The 22,646-nt window shown below is 37.8% G+C and overlaps 1 protein-coding gene across 5 annotated transcripts in view; it reads left to right on the top strand.

Moving 5' to 3' along the window:
• bahcc1a (BAH domain and coiled-coil containing 1a) overlaps positions 1–22,646 on the top strand; it is a 252,607-nt gene that overhangs the window by 151,827 nt on the left and 78,134 nt on the right. For 4 of the 5 annotated variants that reach the window (XM_072915666.1, XM_072915667.1, XM_072915668.1 and 1 more), the window contains exon 3: positions 2,949–3,131. In XM_072915666.1, the coding sequence (XP_072771767.1) occupies positions 2,949–3,131 (183 nt within the window). Of the gene's footprint in view, positions 1–2,948; positions 3,132–3,987; positions 4,039–22,646 lie in introns of all 5 variants that reach the window. The other variant, XM_072915665.1, reaches the window with a different exon arrangement.

Genomic DNA, 22,646 nt, shown 5'->3' with positions numbered 1-22,646 from the left:
TAGTCCAAGTCTTGCTACTTGTGAGTGTTGATGACACAGCTTACTGAGATCATTTAGGACCAAAACCCTTAAAACAAGTAAAACACTCTAACATAAAATCTGCTTAGTGAGAAGAATTATCTTATCAGAAAGAAAATAAGCAAATATCACCCTTCGTTGAGATATTTCATCTTACTTAGATTTCAGTTTTTGCACTCGCGCACCTGTCACTTATCATGTCACTGTTATTTAAGCCTGTCTTTTTCTGTTGCTCGTCCTGGTGACATTATCCTTACTAACTCTGTTTCGCTTCTGACACCCATGCTACTTCTGTACCTCCATGCTACCTTTGAAATCTATGCCATAGTTCCCTGCGTTCCAAGTTAGTTTTTGTTTATTGTTCATAGTTTTTTGCCCAAGTGCTAGTTTTTGTTTCATTAGTCACGCCTTTGTGTGTGCCTTTTGTTTGCACTTTTTTTTTGTAGTTTAGAGTTAAAAATAAATCTTGTCTTTACCTTCACGCCATGTCCAGTCCAACTTTACTTGCATCTCGGGAAAACAAACAACCCATAGTCCAAGTCTTGCTACTTGTGAGTGTTGATGACACAGCTTACTGAGATCATTTCGGACCAAAACCCTTAAAACAAGTAAAACACTCTAACATAAAATCTGCTTAGTGAGAAGAATTATCTTATCAGACAGAAAATAAGCAAATATCACCCTTATTTGAGATATTTCATCTTACTTAGATTTTAGTTTTTTTTTCTGTGGGTTACCTAATCCGGGCCGAGTGATTAGGACACCTGATTCTGATGATTTGGATGGGTGGCCAAATACTTTTGGCAATATAGCGTGTATCGAATATCGAGTTTAAGTACAAATATATATACTTTTTCGTCCATATCGCCCAGCCCTACACTGCAAAAACTGAAATCTAAGTAAGATTAAATATCTCAAATAAGGGTGATATTTGCTTATTTTCTGTCTGATAAGATAATTCTTCTCACTAAGCAGATTTTATGTTAGAGTGTTTTACTTGTTTTAAGGGTTTTGGTCCTAAATGATCTCAGTAAGATATTACAGCTTGTTGCTGAGATGTGATGACCTATATTGAGTAAAACATGCTTGAAACTAGAATATCAACTGATGCAAAGCTGTGTCATCAACACTCACAAGTATAAAACTGCTTTTTTAAAGTAATATTTTGCATGTTAAAAAAAAAATCATGATTTTGACACAATTGTGTCTCCTAATTAAAACAGATGACAGCCAAATTGACTTTGCTGTTTTATTTTCAATGAAACAATAGAAAATACGTACTCATATAGTAGTACAGTTGTTATTAGTGAGAATATACTTATTTTAAGGTATTTTTGGGTTCATTGAGGTTAGCTATTTTTACTTGTTTTGGAAAGTCTTGACAAGCCGAATTTTCTTGTTCTATTGGCAGATAATTTTGCTTAGTTCAAATAAAATACCCCTCATTTTTATTTTCATTTTCTTGTTTTTGAACACTGACTTTTTGCAGTGTAGGTGTACTGTCACCACCTGTCACATCACGCCCTGACTTATTTGGACTTTTTTGCTGTTTTCCTGTGTGTAGTGTTTTAGTTCTTGTCTTGCGCTCGTGTTTTGGAGGCTTTTTCTCTTTTTTTGGTATTTTCCTGTAGCAGTTTCATGTCTTCCTTTGAGTGATTATTTACCGCATCTACTTTGTTTTTATCCTTCTTTGTGGGGACATTGTCGATTGTCATGTCACGTTCGGATTATTTTCAATGAAACAATAGAAAATATGTACTCATATAGTAGTACAGTTTGCACAGTACAGTAAACTGACAGTTAATATTTCAACATTTGACATTTCTAACAATTTTGAACAGAAATAGTTCATGCACATTCAGATCAATTCTTCAAAATTACAATTAAAAAAATGTTTGGCTGTAAAAATGCGCACTAATTGACTGAATGAGCACGCACTTGGCGCGATTATGTCATGTTATCGATGGAAAAATTAATTTTTAGACCATATGATTTGCCTGAGCGGCTAATAGACCCCGAGAGTAACAAGCGGTTGCCTTGTTGCCTTTCCATTAAGAACAATAAACTAGTTTTTAGTATAAGTTTGCTGGTTTCAAGAAATGTAATGCATATCATTATGTCAAGATAATGGCACTAGCATTTACTTAATTTTTAGAATATTTTTCAACATATTGAGCAAAAAGGTCTATTTTTTCTATAAAGAAAAGTGCACTTGTTGTGAGAATATACTTATTTTAAGGTATTTTTGGGTTCATTGAGGTTAGCTAATTTTACTTGTTTTGTAAAGTCTTGACAAGCCAAATTTTCTTGTTCTATTGGCAGATAATTTTGCTTAGTTCAAATAAAATATCCCTAATTTTTGTATTTTTTTTTCTTGTTTTTGAACACTGACTTTTTGCAGTGTAGGTCCCAGGGAAGATCCACATTTCTAATGTGAGTCTTAAGAGCTAATTGTCTTTAAGGAACAGGTATGGGCCGCTTTAGGATGACATAACTTGGACTCGGAGAGCTGGTACACTGATAAAATCAAGAGGGAAGAAAAATGTCTAAATTTAACTCGAGTTGAAAAAAAGTATGATTCCCACTGTGAAATGGGAAGATGGAGAGAACTGGATCAGAGCGATGAGGGAGATTGAGGGTGGATGGAGAGCAGAGGATAATGGATGGAGGACACACGGGGGAGCAGAAAGTGTGTGAGAGCGATAAGGGAGGGAGCCTGGAAAAGTGTGTGCTCAGCTGTGAGATGTGTCCACAGGGGAGAGGACCAGGACTCTTCGGTCAGAGTGTTACGCTCTCACACATGCGTTCATTCATTCACCCCCTCCCAGGGGCAGCATTCAAAATTTCGAGTTTAATGATTCCGGAAACGCTTTTTGAATCAACGTGTCATTGTTTGTGTTTTCTAACCGTGTTTTCTCTCCACCTCGCAGGAAGTGGATTGATGGGAAACTCCTCCGCCTCCTTCATGGGGACCTTCCTGGCCAGTAGTCTGGGCTCACCGCCGTCGCACCCGTCGCACCATTCCCGGCCGCCCTCCTCGCCTTCCTCGCCCTCCTTCCGAGGTGGACCCCATTCCGGCGCCTCGCAAATATGGTTCTCCCATTCCCATGAAGGTATCTCATTGCACACTTGGACGAGCGTAACCGCACAACGGGTGGCTAGTTTGGGTGGTGCAGTGCCAACCCAACATTTTGAAAGAGCCATATTGGACCAAAAGTACAAGAAAATAATCTGGCTGAAGCCGCAAAGTGCAATAACTTAAGTGTTATAATGTAGGCAACACATGATGTAAGTGTCTTAATTAGCTATAATATTCTACTATCAAAATGACTATGTGTTGCAGGATGACGCAAATTTCCCTTGATAGAAATGCTTAAAATGTCATATTAATTCTACACATTTTTGCAAAATTGTAAAACATTAGTAAAACTTCTCAGAGGGTGAGATAACACCTGGAAATTACTGGCTCAGAAAGGCTAAAGGTATAGATGTGTGTGTCCAAGTTCAAGGAAACGGCAGATTGTCTTCTTCTTGTGGATTTATTACAATCTTTAACGTTTGCTGCAGTCTGGAACAACATGGCACACATACAACTATCGGAAATGCAGACATAATTACATACAGATAATGTGTCATGAGGCATGCAAATATAAATTAAATACACATAGGACAGTAAAGGAAATTAAATGAGCTGAAATATACCTACAAAACGAGGCATAATGATGCAACATGTACATACAGCTAGCCTAACTAGCATGTTAGCATCGATTAGCTTGCAGTCATGCACTGACCAACTATGCCTGATGAGCACTCCAACAAGTCCATAATATCAACAAAGCTCACCTATGTGCATTCACGCACAGTATAAAAAGTTTGGTGGACAAAATGAGACAAAGAAGGAGTGGCATAAAACACATCTATCTGTGGCAGATTGGAGGAAGTTGTACATGTAAACAAACTCCTTCCGAGGTGGACCCCATTCCGGCGCTTCGCAAATATGGTTCTCCCATTCCCATGAAGGTATCTCACCGCACACTTGGACGAGCGTAGCCGCACAACCGGTGGCTAGTTTGGGTGGTGCAATTATTTCCTCTGCATAATAAGAGAAAAAAAGAAAGAAAAATAGATCAACTTACAACAATGGTGCCCATTACGTTGATTGTTACCTACTTGTCCAGGTGTCGGCAACCCAACATTTTGAAAGAGCCATATTGGATCAAAAATACAAGAAAATAATCCGTCTGAAGCCGCAAAGTGTAATAACTTAAGTGTTATAATGTAGGCAACACATGATATAAGTGTCTTAATTAGATTAATTAATCAAAATTACTATGTGTCGCAGGATGACGCAAATTTCCCTTGATAGAAATGTTTAAAATGTCATATTTATTCTACACATTTTTGCAAAATTGTAAAACATTAGTACAACTTCTCAGAGGGTGAGATAACTCCTGGAAATTACTGGCTCAGACTGGCCAAAGGTATAGATGTGTGTGTCCAAGTTAAAGGAAATGGCACACTGTCTTATTGTGGATTTATTACAATCTTTAACGTTTGCTGTGGTCTGGAACAACATGGCACACAAACAACTATCGGAAATGCAGCCAATATTACATACAGATAATGTGTCATGAGACATGCACATATGAATTAAATACACATAAGACAGTAAAGGAAATTAAATTAGCTCAAATATACCTAGAAACGAGGCATAATGATGCAACATGTACATACAGCTAGCCTAACCAGCATGTTAGCATCGATTAGCTTGCAGTCATGCACTGACCAAATATGCCTGATGAGCACTCCAACAAGTCCATAACATCAACAAAGCTCAGCTTTGTGCATTCACGCACAGTATAAAAAGTTTGGTGGACAAAATGAGACAAAGAAGGAGTGGCATAAAACACGTCTTTCTGTGGCAGATTGGAGGAAGTTGTACATGTAAACAAACTTCTTCCGAGGTGGACCCCATGCCGGCGTCTCGCAAATATGGTTCTCCCATTCCCATGAAGGTATCTCACTGCACACTTGGACGAGCGTAGCCGCACAACCGGTGGCTAGTTTGGGTGGTGCAATTATTTCCTCTGCATAATAAGAAGAAAAAAAGAAAGAAAAATAGATCAACTTACAACAATAGTGCCCATTACGTTGATTGTTACCTACTAGTCCAGGTGTCGGCAACCCAACATTTTGAAAGAGCCATATTGGATCAAAAATACAAGAAAATAATCTGTCTGAAGCCGCAAAGTGTAATAACTTAAGTGTTATAATGTAGGCAACACATGATATAAGTGTCTTAATTAGATTAATTAATCAACATTACTATGTGTCGCAGGATGACGCAAATTTCCCTTGATAGAAATGCTTAAAATGTCATATTAATTCTACACATTTTTGCAAAATTGTAAAACATTAGTACAACTTCTCAGAGGGTGAGATAACTCCTGGAAATTACTGGCTCAGAATGGCCAAAGGTATAGATGTGTGTGTCCAAGTTAAAGAAAACAGCAGACTGTCTTCTTTTTGTGGATTTATTACAATCTTTAACGTTTGCTGTGGTCTGGAACAACATGGCACACAAACAACTATCAGAAATGTAGCCAATATTACATACAGATAACGTGTCATGAAACATGCAAATATAAATTAAATACACATAGGATAGTAAAGGAAATTAAATGAGCTCAAATATACCTACAAAACGAGGCATATTGATGCAACATGTACATACAGCTAGCCTAACTAGCATGTTAGCATCGATTAGCTTGCAGTCATGCACTGACCAACTATGCCCGATGAGCACTCCAACAAGTCCATAATATCAACAAAGCTCACCTTTGTGCATTCACGCACAGTATAAAAAGTTTGGTGGACAAAATGAGACAAAGAAGGAGTGGCATAAAACACGTCTTTCTGTGGCAGATCGGAGAAAGTTGTACATGTAAACAAACTACAATGAGTTCAAGGACCGCCGAAAATAGTAGGACAAAACAGCGCTCACCAAATACTCTCATCAGTGAAGCATGTTTAATGTAAACAGTGGGATTTTTAACAGTTAGGAAGGTTTGTGTCGTGTTTGTCCTCTTACAGAAACCATATTAAAACCAAAAAATACCGCAAGCTCAGTGTGGACTAGAAGAGTGTGCACAAGTCTCATTGTACGAATGGTGTAGTATGACAATGCACCCCTAAGGACCTTCCTCCCATCTGATGTTCTAATCCTGGCTGGCTTTGGTATTGTTATGGTTCTTCTTTGGCGAGCTTTCCATCAAAAGCACATCTTGGAACCATCAGGCACCCACCCTTACATTTCAGCCACCAAAATAGCTCCATCATGTTTGCAACAGGAAAAGCTCGTGCCACAGTTTTTTCTGGCCGAGTCAAAAGTTCAGCCAGGGAATCTTTGTGGTCCTCTTGTCAGCTGGAATGTCACAGGAGGCGTAAATCCGGGGCCAGTAAAAAAAAATAAAAAAAATAATAATAAAAAAGTTGTTGTGATTGTAGAGCGTTCAGCTGGTGTTGCCTCCCTAAAACATGGTCACACACATGTGACACGTGCACAGTGAATGAAAACACACATGCTTGCCTTTCTTTTTTTTTTTTCTTTTTTTTTTTTAAGACCAAAAGCTTCAAGAGTAGTCCATTTGTTCAAATGCAATAAAGAATATAAATAACATTTTAACTTTTAGTTTTAGAATGTACGCATGCAAGTTGAGAAAAAGAACAACTACTACTAAAAAAACAAAACAACAACTTTGATTGAAATCATTGCCAGAGGGTGGATTACTCTGTCTTCCTGGGAGGTCAGTCTTTTCACGTCAAAACAGAGCAAAGTGCTGTTGATTATGTTGTTCTTTTATTATTGATTTTGAACTGAGCAGCCTGGATATACCGTATTTTTCCGGCTATAAGTCGCAGTTTTTTTCATAGTTTGGCCGGGGGTGCGACTTATACTCAGGAGCGACTTATGTGTGAAATTATTAACACATTAGCGTAAAATATCAGATAATATTATTTAGCTCATTCACGTAAGAGATTAGACCATGATGGTGCAGCATTTAGCGCCCTCTACAATCTGTACAAACAGCGTGCCAGCCCTGCCTTTTGTTATATGCATCTTCTACTTGCACACGCAAGTGACAGCAATGCATACTTGGTCAACAGCCGCACAGGTTACACTGACGGTGGCCGTATAAAACAACTTTAACATTCTTACTAATTATGCGCCACACTTTGAACCAAAACCAAACAAGAATGACAAACACATTTCGGGAGAACATCTGCAACTTAACACATTATAAACATAACAGAACAAATACCCAGAATCCCATGCAGCCCTGACTCTTCCGGGCTACATTATACACCCCTGCTACCACCTCCCTCCGGTTGAGGTGGGGGTGCGGGGGGGGGTTCCACGGGACACATTTCCGGTGTTGTTGTTGTTTCCGGATGAGGAGATGCTGCTCCGTTATTGATTTAGGTAAAGTCTGAATGTCATTAAATCAGTTAGCGCCATCTTTTGACACGTCTTCCGTGGCTTGAAGATCTGTATTTGGGATCTGCGTAAATCCTGAAAAATTGTGCGCGTCCTCCTTTGTAGTCCGTGACGGTACTATAGTTGATAAGTTTCTTATTTTCCTCTATTTTTTCTTGTTATGGAACATTCATCCTCCGCTGTTGCCATTTCTAATATAAAGTAGTATAAAGTTCTTACTTATATCTGTCAGTAAACTCGCCATGAAAGCGCTAAAACATACCGGTGTAGTGAGTTTACATTATTCACCTAAGGAACTTTAGTTATTAGAGAGTTCCGGTCGGACGGTTTTTCACGGGACACAATTCCGGTGTTGTTGTAAGTCTGAATGTCATTAAATCAGTTAGCGCCATCTTTTGACACTTCTTCCGTGGCTTGAAGATCTATATTTGGGATCTGCGTAAATCCTGAAAAATTGTGCGCGTCCGCCTTTGTAGTCCGTGACGGTACTATAGTTGATAAATTTCTTATTTTCCTCTATGTTTTCTTGTTATGGAACATTCATCCTCCGCTGTTGCCATTTCTAATATAAAGTAGTGTAAAGTTCTTACTTATATCTCTCAGTAAACTCGCCATGAAAGCACTAAAACATACCGGTGCAGTGAGTATACATTATTCACCCAAGGAACTTTAGTTATTAGAGAGTTCCGGTCGGACGGTTTTTCACGGGACACATTTCCGGTGTTGTTGTTGTTTCCGGATGAGGAGATGCTGCTCCGTTATTGATTTAGGTAAAGTCTTAATGTCATTAAATCAGTTAGCGCCATCTTTTGACACTTCTTCTGTGGCTTGAAGATCCTGAAAAATTGTGCGCGTCCGCCTTTGTAGTCCGTGACGGTACTATAGTTGATAAGTTTCTTATTTTCCTCTATGTTTTCTTGTTATGGAACATTCATCCTCCGCTGTTGCCATTTCTAATATAAAGTAGTGTAAAGTTCTTACTTATATCTGTCAGTAAACTCGCCATGAAAGCGCTAAAACATACCGGTGTAGTGAGTTTACATTATTCACCCAAGGAACTTTAGTTATTAGAGAGTTCCGATCGGACAGTGTTTCATGGGACACAATTCCGGTGTTGTTGTTGTTTCCGGATGATGAGATAGTGCTCCGTTATTGATTTAGGTAAAGTCTGAATGTCATTAAATCAGTTAGCGCCATCTTTTGACACTTCTTCTGTGGTTTGAAGATGATCTGTAAAACATAATCCATGCACCATTTTGACCAAAGAACCACCATTGCATGTTATGTAGACCACAAGGAAGTCTTTTACATTTAGAAAAAAATAATAATAATATGACTCCTTTTATGCGCCCTATAATCCGGTGAGCCTTATATATGAAAAAATATCAAAAATAGACCATTCATCGGCGGTGCGCCTTCTAATCCGGTGCACCCTATGGTCCGGAAATCCGGTAATATACTTAATGAATTGAGTATTAAACGTTGTTTTAACTGTATTTATTTACTCATAAGAGAAATGACATCTTGAGTTACACTGCAAAAAGTTAGTGTTCAAAAACAAGAAAAAAAAAAATACAAAAATGAGGGGTATTTTATTTGAACTAAGCTAAATTATCTGCCAATAGAACAAGAAACTTTGGCTTGTCAAGACTTTCCAAAACAAGTAAAATTAGCTAACCTCAATAAACCCAAAACTACCTTAAAATAAGTATATTCTCACTAATAACAAGTGCACTTTTCTTGGTAGAAAATAAAAATATCAGACTTTTTTACTCAATATGTTGAAAAATATTCTTAAATGAAGTAAATGCTAGTGCCATTATCTTGACATAATGATATGTGCTTGAAACCAGCAATTTTATACTAAAAACTAATTTATTGTTCTTAATGGAAAGGCAACAAGACAACCGCTTTTTACTCTCGGCGTCTACTAGCCGCTCAGACAAATCATATTGTCTAAAAATGCATTTTTCCATCGATAACATGACATAATCGTGCCAAGTGCGTGCTCTTTCAGTCAATTAGTGCGCATATATACAGCCCGGCCCCTGGCCAAATTTTTTTAAATTGTAATTTTGAAGAATTTATCTGAATGTGCATGAACTATTTCTGTTCAAAATTGTTAGAAATGTCAAATGTTGAAATATTAACTGTCAGTTTACTGTACTGTGCCAACTGTCCTACTATATGAGTACGTATTTTCTATTGTTTCATTGAAAATAAAACAGCAAAGTTCATTTGGCTGTCATCTGTTTTAATTATGAGACACAATTGTGTCAAAATCATGATTTTTTTTTTAACATGCAAAATATTACTTTAAAAAAGCAGTTTTATACTTGTGAGTGTTGATGACACAGCTTTGCAACAGTTGATATTCTAGTTTCAAGCATGTTTTACTCAATATAGGTCATCAAATCTCAGCAACAAGCTGTAATATCTTACTGAGATCATTTAGGACCAAAACCCCTTAAAACAAGTAAAACACTAACATAAAATCTGCTTAGTGAGAAGAATGATCTTATCAGACAGAAAATAAGAAAATATCACCCTTATTTGAGATATTAAATCTTACTTAAATTTCAGTTTTTGCAGTGTCGACCACAAGGAAGTGTTTTACATTTAGCAAATAATAATAATAATGATATCTAGGTCTAAGTCAGACCTACATAAAGGTTTTTGTTTCATGTCTCTCCGACCTTCCTAGTGGGAGTTACAGGCAGTCTAGTTTTTTTTTTTCCTAGGGGGCGCTAGAGCGCAATTTTGAGTTTTGGTTTTTTGATTAAAAAGTTTTGCCGTATATATTACTGATGTGTGTGTAAAATTTGGTGAGTTTTGAAGTATGTTAAGGGGGTCAAATTACAGCGCAAAGTTGCGGAATAATAATAATAATAAAGAATAAAACCTTACAAATTCAATAGGTCCTTATGTCCCATTGCATAAGGACTCCCTTTGGGAGTCCTTATACAATGGGCCATGCGGGCCCTAATAATAGGACTCCTTTAAATGCGCCTTATAATCCGGTGCGCCTTATACATGAAAAAAGATCAAAAATAGACCATTCATCGGCGATGCGCCCTATGGTCCAGAAAATACTGTTAAATACCGTATTTTCCGCACTATAAGGCGCAACTTAAAACCTCAGATTTTCTCAAAAGATGACGGTGCGCCTTATAATCCGGTGCGCTTTATACATGAAAAAAGATCAAAAATAGACCATTATCGGCGGTGCGCCCTATAGCCCAGAAAATACTGTTAAATACCGTATTTTTCGCACTATAAGGCGCACCTAAAAACCTCAGATTTTCTCAAAAGCTGACAGTGCGCCTTATAATGCGGTGCGCCTTATATATGAACAACGTTTTAAAATAGGCCATTCATTGATGGTGCGCCTTATAATCCGGTGCGCCTTATAGTGTGGAAAATACGGTACTTCATCAAATGAGTATTCACAGTTGTTTTAACTGTATTCATTTACTCATAAGAGAAGTGACGTCATGCCTTACTGTAGCGTCTATTCTATGCGCCTTATAATGCGGTGCGCCTTATATATGAACAACGTTTTAAAATAGGCCATTCATTGATGGTGCGCCTTATAATCCGGTGCGCCTTATAGTGTGGAAAATACGGTACTTCATCAAATGAGTATTCACAGTTGTTTTAACTGTATTTATTTACTCATAAGAGAAGTGACGTCATGCCTTACTGTAGCGTCTATTCTATGCGCCTTATAATGCGGTGCGCCTTATATATGAACAAAGTTTTAAAATAGGCCATTCATTGATGGTGCGCCTTATAATCCGGTGCGCTTTATAGTGTGGAAAATACGGTACTTCATCAAATGAGTATTCACAGTTGTTTTAACTGTATTTATTTACTCATAAGAGAAGTGACGTCATGCCTTACTGTAGCGTCCATTCTATGCGCCTTATAATGCGGTGCGCCTTATATATGAACAACGTTTTAAAATAGGCCATTCATTGAAGGTGCGCCTTATAGTGTGGAAAATACGGTACTTCATCAAATGAGTATTCACAGTTGTTTTAACTGTATTTATTTACTCATAAGAGAAGTGGCGTCATGCCTTACTGTAGCGTCTATTCTATGCGCCTTATAATGCGGTGCGCCTTATATATGAACAAAGTTTTAAAATAGGCCATTCATTGAAGGTGCGCCTTATAGTGTGGAAAATACGGTACTTCATCAAATGAGTATTCACAGTTGTTTTAACTGTATTTATTTACTCATAAGAGAAGTGACGTCATGCCTTACTGTAGCGTCTATTCTATGCGCCTTATAATGCGGTGCGCCTTATATATGAACAACGTTTTAAAATAGGCCATTCATTGAAGGTGCGCCTTATAGTGTGGAAAATACGGTACTTCATCAAATGAGTAGTCACAGTTGTTTTAACTGTATTTATTTACTCATAAGAGAAGTGACGTCATGCCTTACTGGATTCCTTTGTGTGTTCAAACCACTACGCCGGCGTTTGGAGCCAAAAGAGTTGATGCTATAGTTACGCATAAAGCGCACGCTCCAAAACATTTTCCCTCAAAATGAACATCAGTGTTCCTTTCCACCAGTTTGACTGTCCAAGACTTTGGATTCCTGTGGAAAAGCAGACTAATATTAATAAGAGTGATGATAACAATGCCAAGCCTAATAAAAGTAATGGAGGCGATTATGAGTAGGATTATTACTCAGTAGGCAATGGAGGCCATTATCCGTATTGCGGTTTAATAGCATATAACGCACTAAGGGTATGATTGAATCCAGACTGTTCATCAACCACATTCAGCTGTTCTCTCCTCAAGATAATTGCATATTGTCTTTTTTTTTTGTGTGTGCCTGTTTTGCATAAAAAGCAAGTCGTCAGAACGAGCGGAACAATTACCCGCAATGATGCCTGCGCTCTGCGGGTACGGGCAAGACCTCCACCAGCAGCAGAGAAGGCACTTTAAAGATATTCCCTGGATTGCTCCCTTCTTTTTTTTTAAATTATTTATTATAGTGTCTTTTTATTCAAATGTGAGCTCGCTTTAGGAGCCTTTAACAACCATACTAACCTGTATACTTTTTTACTATTTTCGGGACTATAGGGCGCACCGGATTATAAGGCGCACTGCTGATGAGCGGGTTTAGTCAGGTCTATTTTCATACAAAAGGTGCATTAAAGGAGTCATATTATTTATTTATTTTTCTAAATGTTAAACACTTCCTTGTGGTCTACATAACATGTACCGTATTTTTCGGAGTATAAGTCGCTCCGGCCGAAAATGCATATTAAAGAAGGAAAAAAACATATATAAATCGCACTGGACGTTAACATACCAGGCACCTTCTCAGTTGGTTATTTATGCCTCATATAACGTACACTTATTCAGCCTGTTGTTCACTATTCTTTATTTATTAGGGCCCGCATGGCCCATTGTATAAGGACTCCCAAAGGGAGTCCTTATGCAATGGGACATAAGGACCTATTGAATTTGTAAGGTTTTATTCTTTCTTTATTATTATTATTATTCCGCAGCTTTGCGCTGTAATTTGACCCCCTTAACATGCTTCAATAAACGCGAACAAAACTCTTTGGTAAAAAAATCAAACCCCAAAACTCAAAATTGCGCTCTAGCGCCCCCTAGAAAGAAAACTGCCTCTAACTCCCAGTACAAATGTCGTAAAGACATGTAACAAAAAACCTGTATGTAGGTCTCACTTAGACCTACTTTTTATTAATTAATTTCTTCGGGCAAAAATCAACAGGAAGTTGGCAATTCCCCCTTCAAGACAAAAAAGTACTAAAAACAGTCACTTTTGCCTCTTTGAGCTGTAATTTGACCCCCTTAACATGCTTCAAAACTCACCAAACTAAACGCACACGTCAGGACTGGCAAAAATTGCGATCTAATAAAAAAAACTAACCCCAAATCTCAAAATTGCGCTCTAGCGCAATTTTTGAATAAAAAGCAGAAAAAACTGCTCCTCGGAAGAAAAAAATGACAAAACTAAGTGTCCTAAGTATTGGGACACTTAGGACTAAAATTGGACAAAAGTTTTGGGACACTTAGGACTACCACTGGACAAAAGTATTGGGACGCTTAGGACGAAAACTGGATAAAAGTATTGGGACACTTACACTGGACAAAAGTATTGGGACACTTACACTGGAGAAAAGTATTGGGACACTTAGGGCTACAACTTGACAAAAGTATTGGGACACTTAGGACTACCACTGAACAAAAGTATTGGGACACTTCGGACTAAAAGTAGACAAAAGTATTGGGACACTTCGGACTAAAAGTAGACAAAAGTATTGGGACACTTAGGACTACCACTGGACAAAAGTATTGTGACACTTAGGACTACCACTGTACAAAAGTATTGGGACACTTACACTGGATAAAAGTATTGGGACACTTACGCCTAAACTTGACAAAAGTATTGGGACACTTAGGACTACCTCTGGACAAAAGTATTGGGACACCTACACTGGACAAAAGTATTGGGACACTTAGGACTACAACTTGACAAAAGTATTGGGACACTTGGGAATAAACTGGACAAAAGTATTGGGACACTTGGGACTACCACTTGACAAAAGTATTGGGACACTTACACTGGACAAAAGTATTGGGACACTTGGGACTAAAACTTGACACAAGTATTGGGACACTTAGGATTAGCACCTGCCAAATATGCAGGCCCGACCAATGCTGCTTGCAGCTTTAATTTTAAATTGCCTTTCAAATGTCTATTCTTGGTGTTGGCTTTTATCAAATACATTTCCCCCAAAAATGCGACTTATATATGTTTTTTTCCTTCTTTATTATGCATTTTCGGCCGGTGCGACTTATACTCCGGAGCGACTTATACTGCGAAAAATATGGTAATCATTCCTTGTGCACCTCTTTTTATCGCTACAATACCGCCATGACACGTTAACTTTCATTTCTGTGTCTATGGTAGTGTTGCCCCAATACCAATATTTTGGTACCGGTACCAAAATTATTTGGATACTTTTCGGTACTTTTCTAAATAAAAGGGACCACAATAAATCACATTATTGTCTTTGTTTTAACAAAAAAATCTTACGGTACATTAAAACATATGTTTCTTTTTCAATCAATCAATAAATCAATGTTTATTCATATAGCCCTAAATCACAAGTGTCTCAAAGGGCTGCACAAGCCACGACGACATCCTCGGTTCAGAGCCCACATAAGGGCAAGGAAAAACTCACAACCCAGTGGGATGTCAATGTGAATGACTATGAGAAACCTTGGAGAGGACCCTTTTAATACTAGACATAGGGAGACCCGAAAATAATACGTTACAGTACCCTATTTTTCAGAGTATAAGTCGCTCCGGAGTATAAGGCGCACCGGCCGAAAATGCATAATAAAGAAGGAAAAAAACATATATAAGTCGCACTGGAGTATAAGTCGCATTTTTTGGGGAAATTTATTTGATAAAAGCCAACACCAAGAATAGACATTTGAAAGGCAATTTAAAATAAATAAAGAATAGTGAACAACAGGCTGAATAAGTGTACGTTATATGAGGCATAAATAACCAACTGGTATGTTAACGTAACATATTATGGTAAGAGTCATTCAAATAACTATAACATATAGAACATGCTATACGTTTACCAAACAATCTGTCACTCCTAAACGCTAAATCCCATGAAATCTTATACGTCTAGTCTCTTACGTGAATGAGCTATATAATATTATCTGATATTTTACGCTAATGTGTTAATAATTTCACACATAAGCCGCTCCTGAGTATAAGTCGCACCCCCGGCCAAACTATGAAAAAAACTGCGACTTATAGTCCGAAAAATACGGTAATGGTGGTTCTTTGGTCAAAATGTTTTACAGATCATCTTCAAGCCACTTTCTGACAGTCGCTCCTGGATGCGTCGTTGTGTGCACTGCAAAAAGTTAGTGTTCAAAAACAAGAAAAAAAATACAAATAAATTAGAGGTATTTTATTTGAATTAAGCAAAATTATCTGCCAACAGAACAAGAAAATTTGGCTTGTCAAGACTTTCCAAAACAAGTGAAATTAGCTAACCTCAATGAACCCAAAAAATACCTTAAAATAAGTATATTCTCACTAATAACAAGTGCACTTTTATTGGTAGAAAAAAAAAGACCTTTTTGCTCAATATGTTGAAAAATATTCTTAAATTAAGCAAATGCTAGTGCCATTATCTTGACATAATGATATGCGCTTAGCATCATGATTTTTTTTTTTTTCATGCTTGCAGTAAGAAATTATTACTTTAAAAAAGCAGTTTTATACTTGTGAGTGTTGATGACACAGCTTTGCAACAGTTGATATTCTAGTTTCAAGCATGTTTTACTCAATATAGCTCATCAAATCTCAGCAACAAGCTGTAATATCTTACTGAGATCATTTAGGACCAAAACACTTAAAACAAGTAAAACACTCAAACATAAAATCTGCTTAGTGATTTATTCTTACTTAGATTTCAGTTTTTGCAGTGATATACAGATCGGCCCCCGGCCAAATTTTTTTAACCCAATGTGGCTCCCGAGTCAAAAAGTTTGGGCACCCCTGGTATAGAATATTACACATTATACACATTTAGTACGACTTAGGTAAGCTATGAAGCCGCACCGCTTCATGGATTGTACTGTGCATCAACATAGGAGTATTATTATGGTGTGTGTATAAGGTAAGACATATTATCTGGCATTTTGTTTCGCAATGTTATGCAATAGCAACTATTAAAGTTTTGGTGTTGTTTACTGCTGTCATATTGCAGTCTACGCATATCTCTTATGTTTGACTGCCATCTACTGTTCACACTTATCATTTCACCATGTACCAAATAAAATCGCTTCGAGGTCGGTAAGCAAATCAGAATCATTCCGTACATTAGGCGCACCGGGTTATAAGGCGAGTTTTGATCAAATTAAAGGATTTTAAGTGCGCTATTGTCCTAAAAATACGGTATATGGCTGAAAAAGACGGATCGGGTGGTCTTATATTCGAGAGATTTATTCATGCAACCAACCGGTGGCGCTAAACAACTCTTTACCATGCGAGTCAACGTTTTTCTTCCCGTCACTCACACATGGAGAGATGACAAAAAGTGTCTCAAAGGTTGTTCGCAAGTTCGCCAACAACAATCAGGCAGTTAAGAAGTATGTTATTCTGATTTTATTGCAAGTGCAGTTGTTACAAACATGATTAAAACACGATTTGGACTCGGGCGGGTTGTCTTATAGTCAGGCCAGTATGGTACTTTGAATTTAGAGACATGGTATGATGCCATGAAGTGCAGATGTGCTTGCCAAAAATGTTTTAAACTCCAATGTTTTCGACTGCCTACTTATTAAAAACAGAGTCAAGAGTCAGAACATGAGCAACAAGAAAGCAAGTTAGAGTTATAAAGTAAAGATAAATAAAAACCTATAATAGGAATAGTTGTGTGTCTGAAATATGGACCCAATGTGCATAAAACATGAAATATATATTTATGTTTGCTCATTGGTTGCTTAGGCCTGCTAGAAAAACCGGCCAACGGGCGTAAAAGTCGCAATTGAATTTTGTCCAATTTGTGATTCAAGATGGAACACACGACATAAACTTTATCTTTTCTGGTCGCGGTTCCTCAAACAGGACGCCTGTGCCAATCATAAGTTGGCTAGCGGGGGTTGCGCGGCCCGATAAAATATGCTGGCTGACTGTAACGACTTCTTTGTTGTGGTTGTGAAGCACATAAATAAAGAAAACAAGCAAAAGCGGCCCAGTTTTGAGCTTTTGGAATTTGCCGGAAAAAAAATCATTCATATTAGCGGCACCGCTTGATTCATTGCGAGTGTTCCCACTTCTTGTTCTCATCTCGGAGGCGTTTCCATCGCCCCCCAAAACAAAGTCTGTAGTGTTATTTTTCCTTCTCAATTCAGTTGAACTCGTCGAGTTACATGCACTGCAAAAACTGACATCTAAGTGAGATTAAATATCTCAAATAAGGGTGATATTTGCTTATTTTCTGTCTGATAAGATAATTCTTCTCACTAAGCAGATTTTATGTTAGAGTGTTTTACTTGTTTTAAGTGTTTTGGTCCTAAATGATCTCAGTAAGATATTACAGCTTGTTGCTAAGATTTGATGACCTATATTGAGTAAAACATGTCATGACTTGGTCCTGGGTGTTTGCTCGTTGGCTCGGGCGAGACGGGAATGTAAGTACATTTTTATTTAAACACTATAAATACAAAACAAGGAAGTAAACAAAAGGCGCGCACAATGGCGGAGAACAAACTATGAAACCAAAAGCTTGCACAAAGGCAAAAACTATGAACAACAAACTAACTGTGGCAATAATAAACAAAACGTACTTGGCATGGACAAAAAGGGGCAGCGTGAACGATGGACATGAAAAACGAGTCAGAAATGTGCAGAGCATAAATGTGGGGATGTCACCGGAAAGACAAACTGAAAACACTGAACTTAAATACTACAGACATGATTAACGAAAACAGGTGCGTGACTCAAAACGTGAAACAGGTGCGTGACGTGACAGGTGAAAACTAATGGGTTGCTATGGTGATAAACAAGAGTGAGTCCAAACGTGGAACAGGTGAAACTAATGGGTAATCATGGAAACAAGACAAGGGAGTGAAAAGCCAGAAACTAAAGAGTCCAATAACTAAACAAAACATGACAAAGACAAAACATGATCACACAGACATGACAAAACGTGCTTGAAACTAGAATATCAAGTGTTGCAAAGCTGTGTCATCAACACTCACAAGTATACAACTACTTTTTTAAAGTAATAATTTCTTATTTCAAGCATGTAAAAAATAAAATAAAAATCATGATATAATTATGTCAAGATAATGGCACTAGCATTTACTTAATTTAAGAATATTTTTCAACATATTGAGCAAAAATGTCTTCTTTTTTTTTCTACCAAGAAAAGTGCACTTGTTATTAGTGAGAATATACTTATTTTAAGGTATCTTTGGGTTCATTGACGTTAGCTAATTTTACTTGTTTTGGAAAGTCTTGACAAGCCAAATTTTCTTGTTCTATTGGCAGATCATTTTGCTTAGTTCAAATAAAATACCCCTAATTTTTGTATTTTCTTGTTTTTGAACACTCATCAGAGACAGGTGGAAACAATAAGCACCCATGGTAACTAAAAGCAAACAAGAGTGCACAAAAACAGGAACTAAGGGAGTCCAAAACTAACAGAATACAACAAAAACATGATCCGGGCCACGGATCAGGACAGACGCTATTTTATTTGGTACATGGTGTAATGATAAGTGTGACCAGTAGATGGCAGTCAAACATAAGAGATAGGTGTAGACTGCACTATGATGGGTCTCAAGTAAACAACACCAACATTTTATATGTGCCATTGAAAATATAGAACATTACACACAGCGCTCAAAAATCTATCAAAATGTTTTAGTAGGACTTTGGTAAGCTATGAAGCCGCACCGCTTGATGGATTGTCGGTGCATTAAACATAAGAGTATTATTATGGTGTGTGTATAAGGTAAGACATATTATCTGGCGTTTTGTTTCGCAATATTATGCAAAAGCACCTTTTCTTACCTTCTGGTGCCTGCTGATGTGTATTTGGGATCTGCATAAATCATGAAAAATTGTGAAGTGAAATAAATAATAAATTATATAAATAAATGAAGTGAATTATATTTATACAGCGCTTTTCTCTGGTGACTCAAAGCGCTTTACATAGTGAAACCCAATATCTAAGTTACATTTAAACCAGTGTGGGTGGCACTGGGAGCAGGTGGGTAAAGTGTCTTTGCCCAAGGACACAACGGCAGTGACTAGGATGGCGGAAGCGGGGATCGAACCTGCAACCCTCAAGTTGCTGGCACGGCCGCTTTATCAACCGAGCTATACCGCCCCTATACCTTTGTAATCCGTGGGGACACCATAGTTGATAAGCTTCTTCTATTTCTCTATCTTCTTGTTATGAGACATTCATCCTATGCTGTTGCCATTTCTAATATAAAGTAGCGTGAAGTTCTTACTTATATCTGTCAGTAAACTCGCCATGAAAGCGCTAAAACATACCGGTGTAGCGAGTTTACATTATTATTATATAGGTCATAAAATATCAGTAACAAGCTGTAATATCTTACTGAGATCATTTAGGACCAAAACACTTAAAACAAGTAAAAAACCCTCACATAAAATCTGCTTAGTGAGATGAATTATCTTATCAGACAGAAAATAAGCAAATATCACCCTTATTTGAGATATTTAATCTTGCTTAGATTTCAGTTTTTGCAGTGTGCCAAGTTTTAGCTTTAGCGTCCAGTGCGATCGGCATGTTTTTCCTCTTGCTTGTTTTCCGTTTTTGGTGCTTGTTTGATTTGGACAAATAAATCATGTTCCTACCCGCACGTCCTGTCCGGAGTGGTCCGTTTGCATCCCGGGGGAACGAACCTTGCACCCACGTGACAGCTTCGAGGTTGTCATGACTTGGTCCGGGGTGTGTGCTTTTCCAGGATGCAACGGAAAGTTGGCACGGGCGAGACGGGAATTAAGGTACATGATTTATTTATTAACTATAAATACAAAAAAAAGGATCAAACAAAAGGCGCGCACAGTGGCGGAGAATAAACTATGAACAATTAAACAAAACTTGCAAACTATGGCTTGAATAAAGAAAACTTACTTGGCATGGACAAAAAAGGAGCAGCGTGAACATGGACATGAAAAAATGGACAGAACATAAATGTGGTGTGAGGTCGTCAGGACGAACAACAGAAAATGAATGAACTTAAATACTATGGACATGATTAACAACAGGTGCGTGACTCAAAACAGGTGCGTGACATGACAGGTGAAACTAATGGGTAACTATGGTGACAAAACAAAACAAAAGTGCACAAAAAGTCCAAAAATAAAACCTGATCACACAGACATGACAGAGGTGGGTAAGCTCAACCAAACGTATTCCTTACATTAGGCGCACCGGGTTATAAGACGCACTGTTCGAGTTTTGAGAACAAAAAATGATTTTAAGTGCGCCTTATAGTCCGGAAAATACGATAGGTCAAAAAAGAAAAATCTGTGAAAAATCAGGAGAAAGAAAAAAAAATGTTTACGTCACAGCAGGAGTTCAACATTATTTTTAATAACATTTCTACTTTTCCAAAAATGGAAAAAAATCTTCCGGGATTATGATTTATTCACTGTGTGGAATTGCTATTTTATGTTTTAACTCACACGTTCATGTAAAATGCGGATGGATGGCCACAGTATATGTAATGGTGGTAAAAAAAAAAAAAAAAGGAACAAAACAATAAATGTGCATTTCAATCAATTAAGAAAAAATGGAGAAGAAAAAAAGGCTTCAGGCCAGCTGGATGTGATCCAAATGACCTGTTTGTTTATGCCAGAGCGGAGCAGAGCGCCATACCCTCCCATACGTACACAACCTGTCTAATCCACTCGCATTTGTTCCGCCTTTCCAAACCTATCTTCAGCTGTCCATCTTTTAGCTCGCTCGCGTTCCCTTTGTGGGATTTAAACTCCCTCGCATACAAACATCTCTTTCCTCTTTCAGCCCCCGCCCAACCCTCCCTCGCTCTCATGTGCCGTCCTGCATCCTTTCCTTTCAATTAGTCAAACCTGAGGAGATGCACCGCCATGCTGCCCCTCCTCCTCCTCCTCCTCACACCTTTCATCTGCTCCCCTCCCTTTCGGCGTCTCGATGCTTCTGTCACTTTTTCTCAATTAGCCGACCTGACGGGCAGACCCGGCCAGCTCCTCCTCTCCTCTCGCTACATATGTTACGTCTCTTAGAAACGTAACAGCGATTGTGTTTAACATGCCGATGTGTTTAACAGGATATGTGATCAGTGATGGAGAGCGGAACCTAAAGTCAAGAAAGATACAGTATTTACTTTTGCCACATTCTGTTTTGTAACATAAATGGAATAAATCCATTTTGGGCCTCAAAATTCTACAGACAATACCCCAATACCCACAATTTTTTTAACATTTTTTGCAAAATTTATAAAAAATGAAAAAAAATAGAAAATCACATGTACCGTTTTTTTCGGACTATAAGGCGCACTTAAAATCCTTTCATTTTCTCAAAACTCGACAGCGCGCCTTATAACCCGGTGCGCCTAATGTACGGCGTAATTCTGGTTGTGCTTACCGACCTCGAAGCAATTTTTATTTGGTACATGGTGTCATGATAAGTGTGACCAGTGGATGGCAGTCTTGCATAAGAGATACGCGGAGACTGCAATATGACGGCAGTAAACAACACCAAAATTTGAAATGTTCCATTGAGAATATATAACGGGGGTCCCCAAACTTTTTGACTCGGGGGCCACATTGGGTTAAAACATTTTGGCCGGGGGCCAGGCTGTATATATATATATATATATATATATATATATATATATATATATATATATATATATATATATATATATATATATATATATATGTATATATATATATGTATATATATATATATATATATATATATATATATATATATATGTCTTAATAAGGTTATCCAAAAAATAGTGCTCGATACCGTAGTAGAGCGCAATATATGTATGTGTGGGGAAAAAAATCACAAGACTATTTCATCTCTACAGGCCTGTTTCATGAGGGGGGGTACCCTCAATCATCAGGAGATTTTAATGGGAGCATTCGCATACCATGGTTTATATAGGGCACAGAGTGGGTGGGTACAGGCTGGCGTAGGGGCGTGGTGATTGGCTCATGTGTTACCTAGGAGGTGTTTCCGTCTATGGCGGCATGCTGTTACAATTTCGCTGCGCTTGTTGAGGGATGACAGGTCTGGACGGTAAATAATAAACAGTTTCTCTTTCAAGCATAAGTTGCATCTTTTATTACCACTATTGTAAGGTGTGCTGGATGCAAGCATTTGCCATGTTATTGAACATTCAACATTATTGTCTTTGAGGTCCCAAATGTGTTTGCTGAGTTCTGTGGTATTTCGCAGGTTTTTGTTCCTGAAAGAAGCCTTGTGATTGTTCCATCTGGTTTTGAATTCTCCCTCGGTTAATCCTACATATGTGTCGGATGTGTCAATGTCCTTGCGTATTACCTT

This window comes from Nerophis lumbriciformis, linkage group LG22 (genome assembly GCF_033978685.3).
Source record: "Nerophis lumbriciformis linkage group LG22, RoL_Nlum_v2.1, whole genome shotgun sequence".
Lineage (NCBI taxonomy): Eukaryota > Metazoa > Chordata > Actinopteri > Syngnathiformes > Syngnathidae > Nerophis > Nerophis lumbriciformis.
Note: the sequence above shows the minus strand (reverse complement) of the source record. Positions and strands in the feature narration are given on the sequence as shown.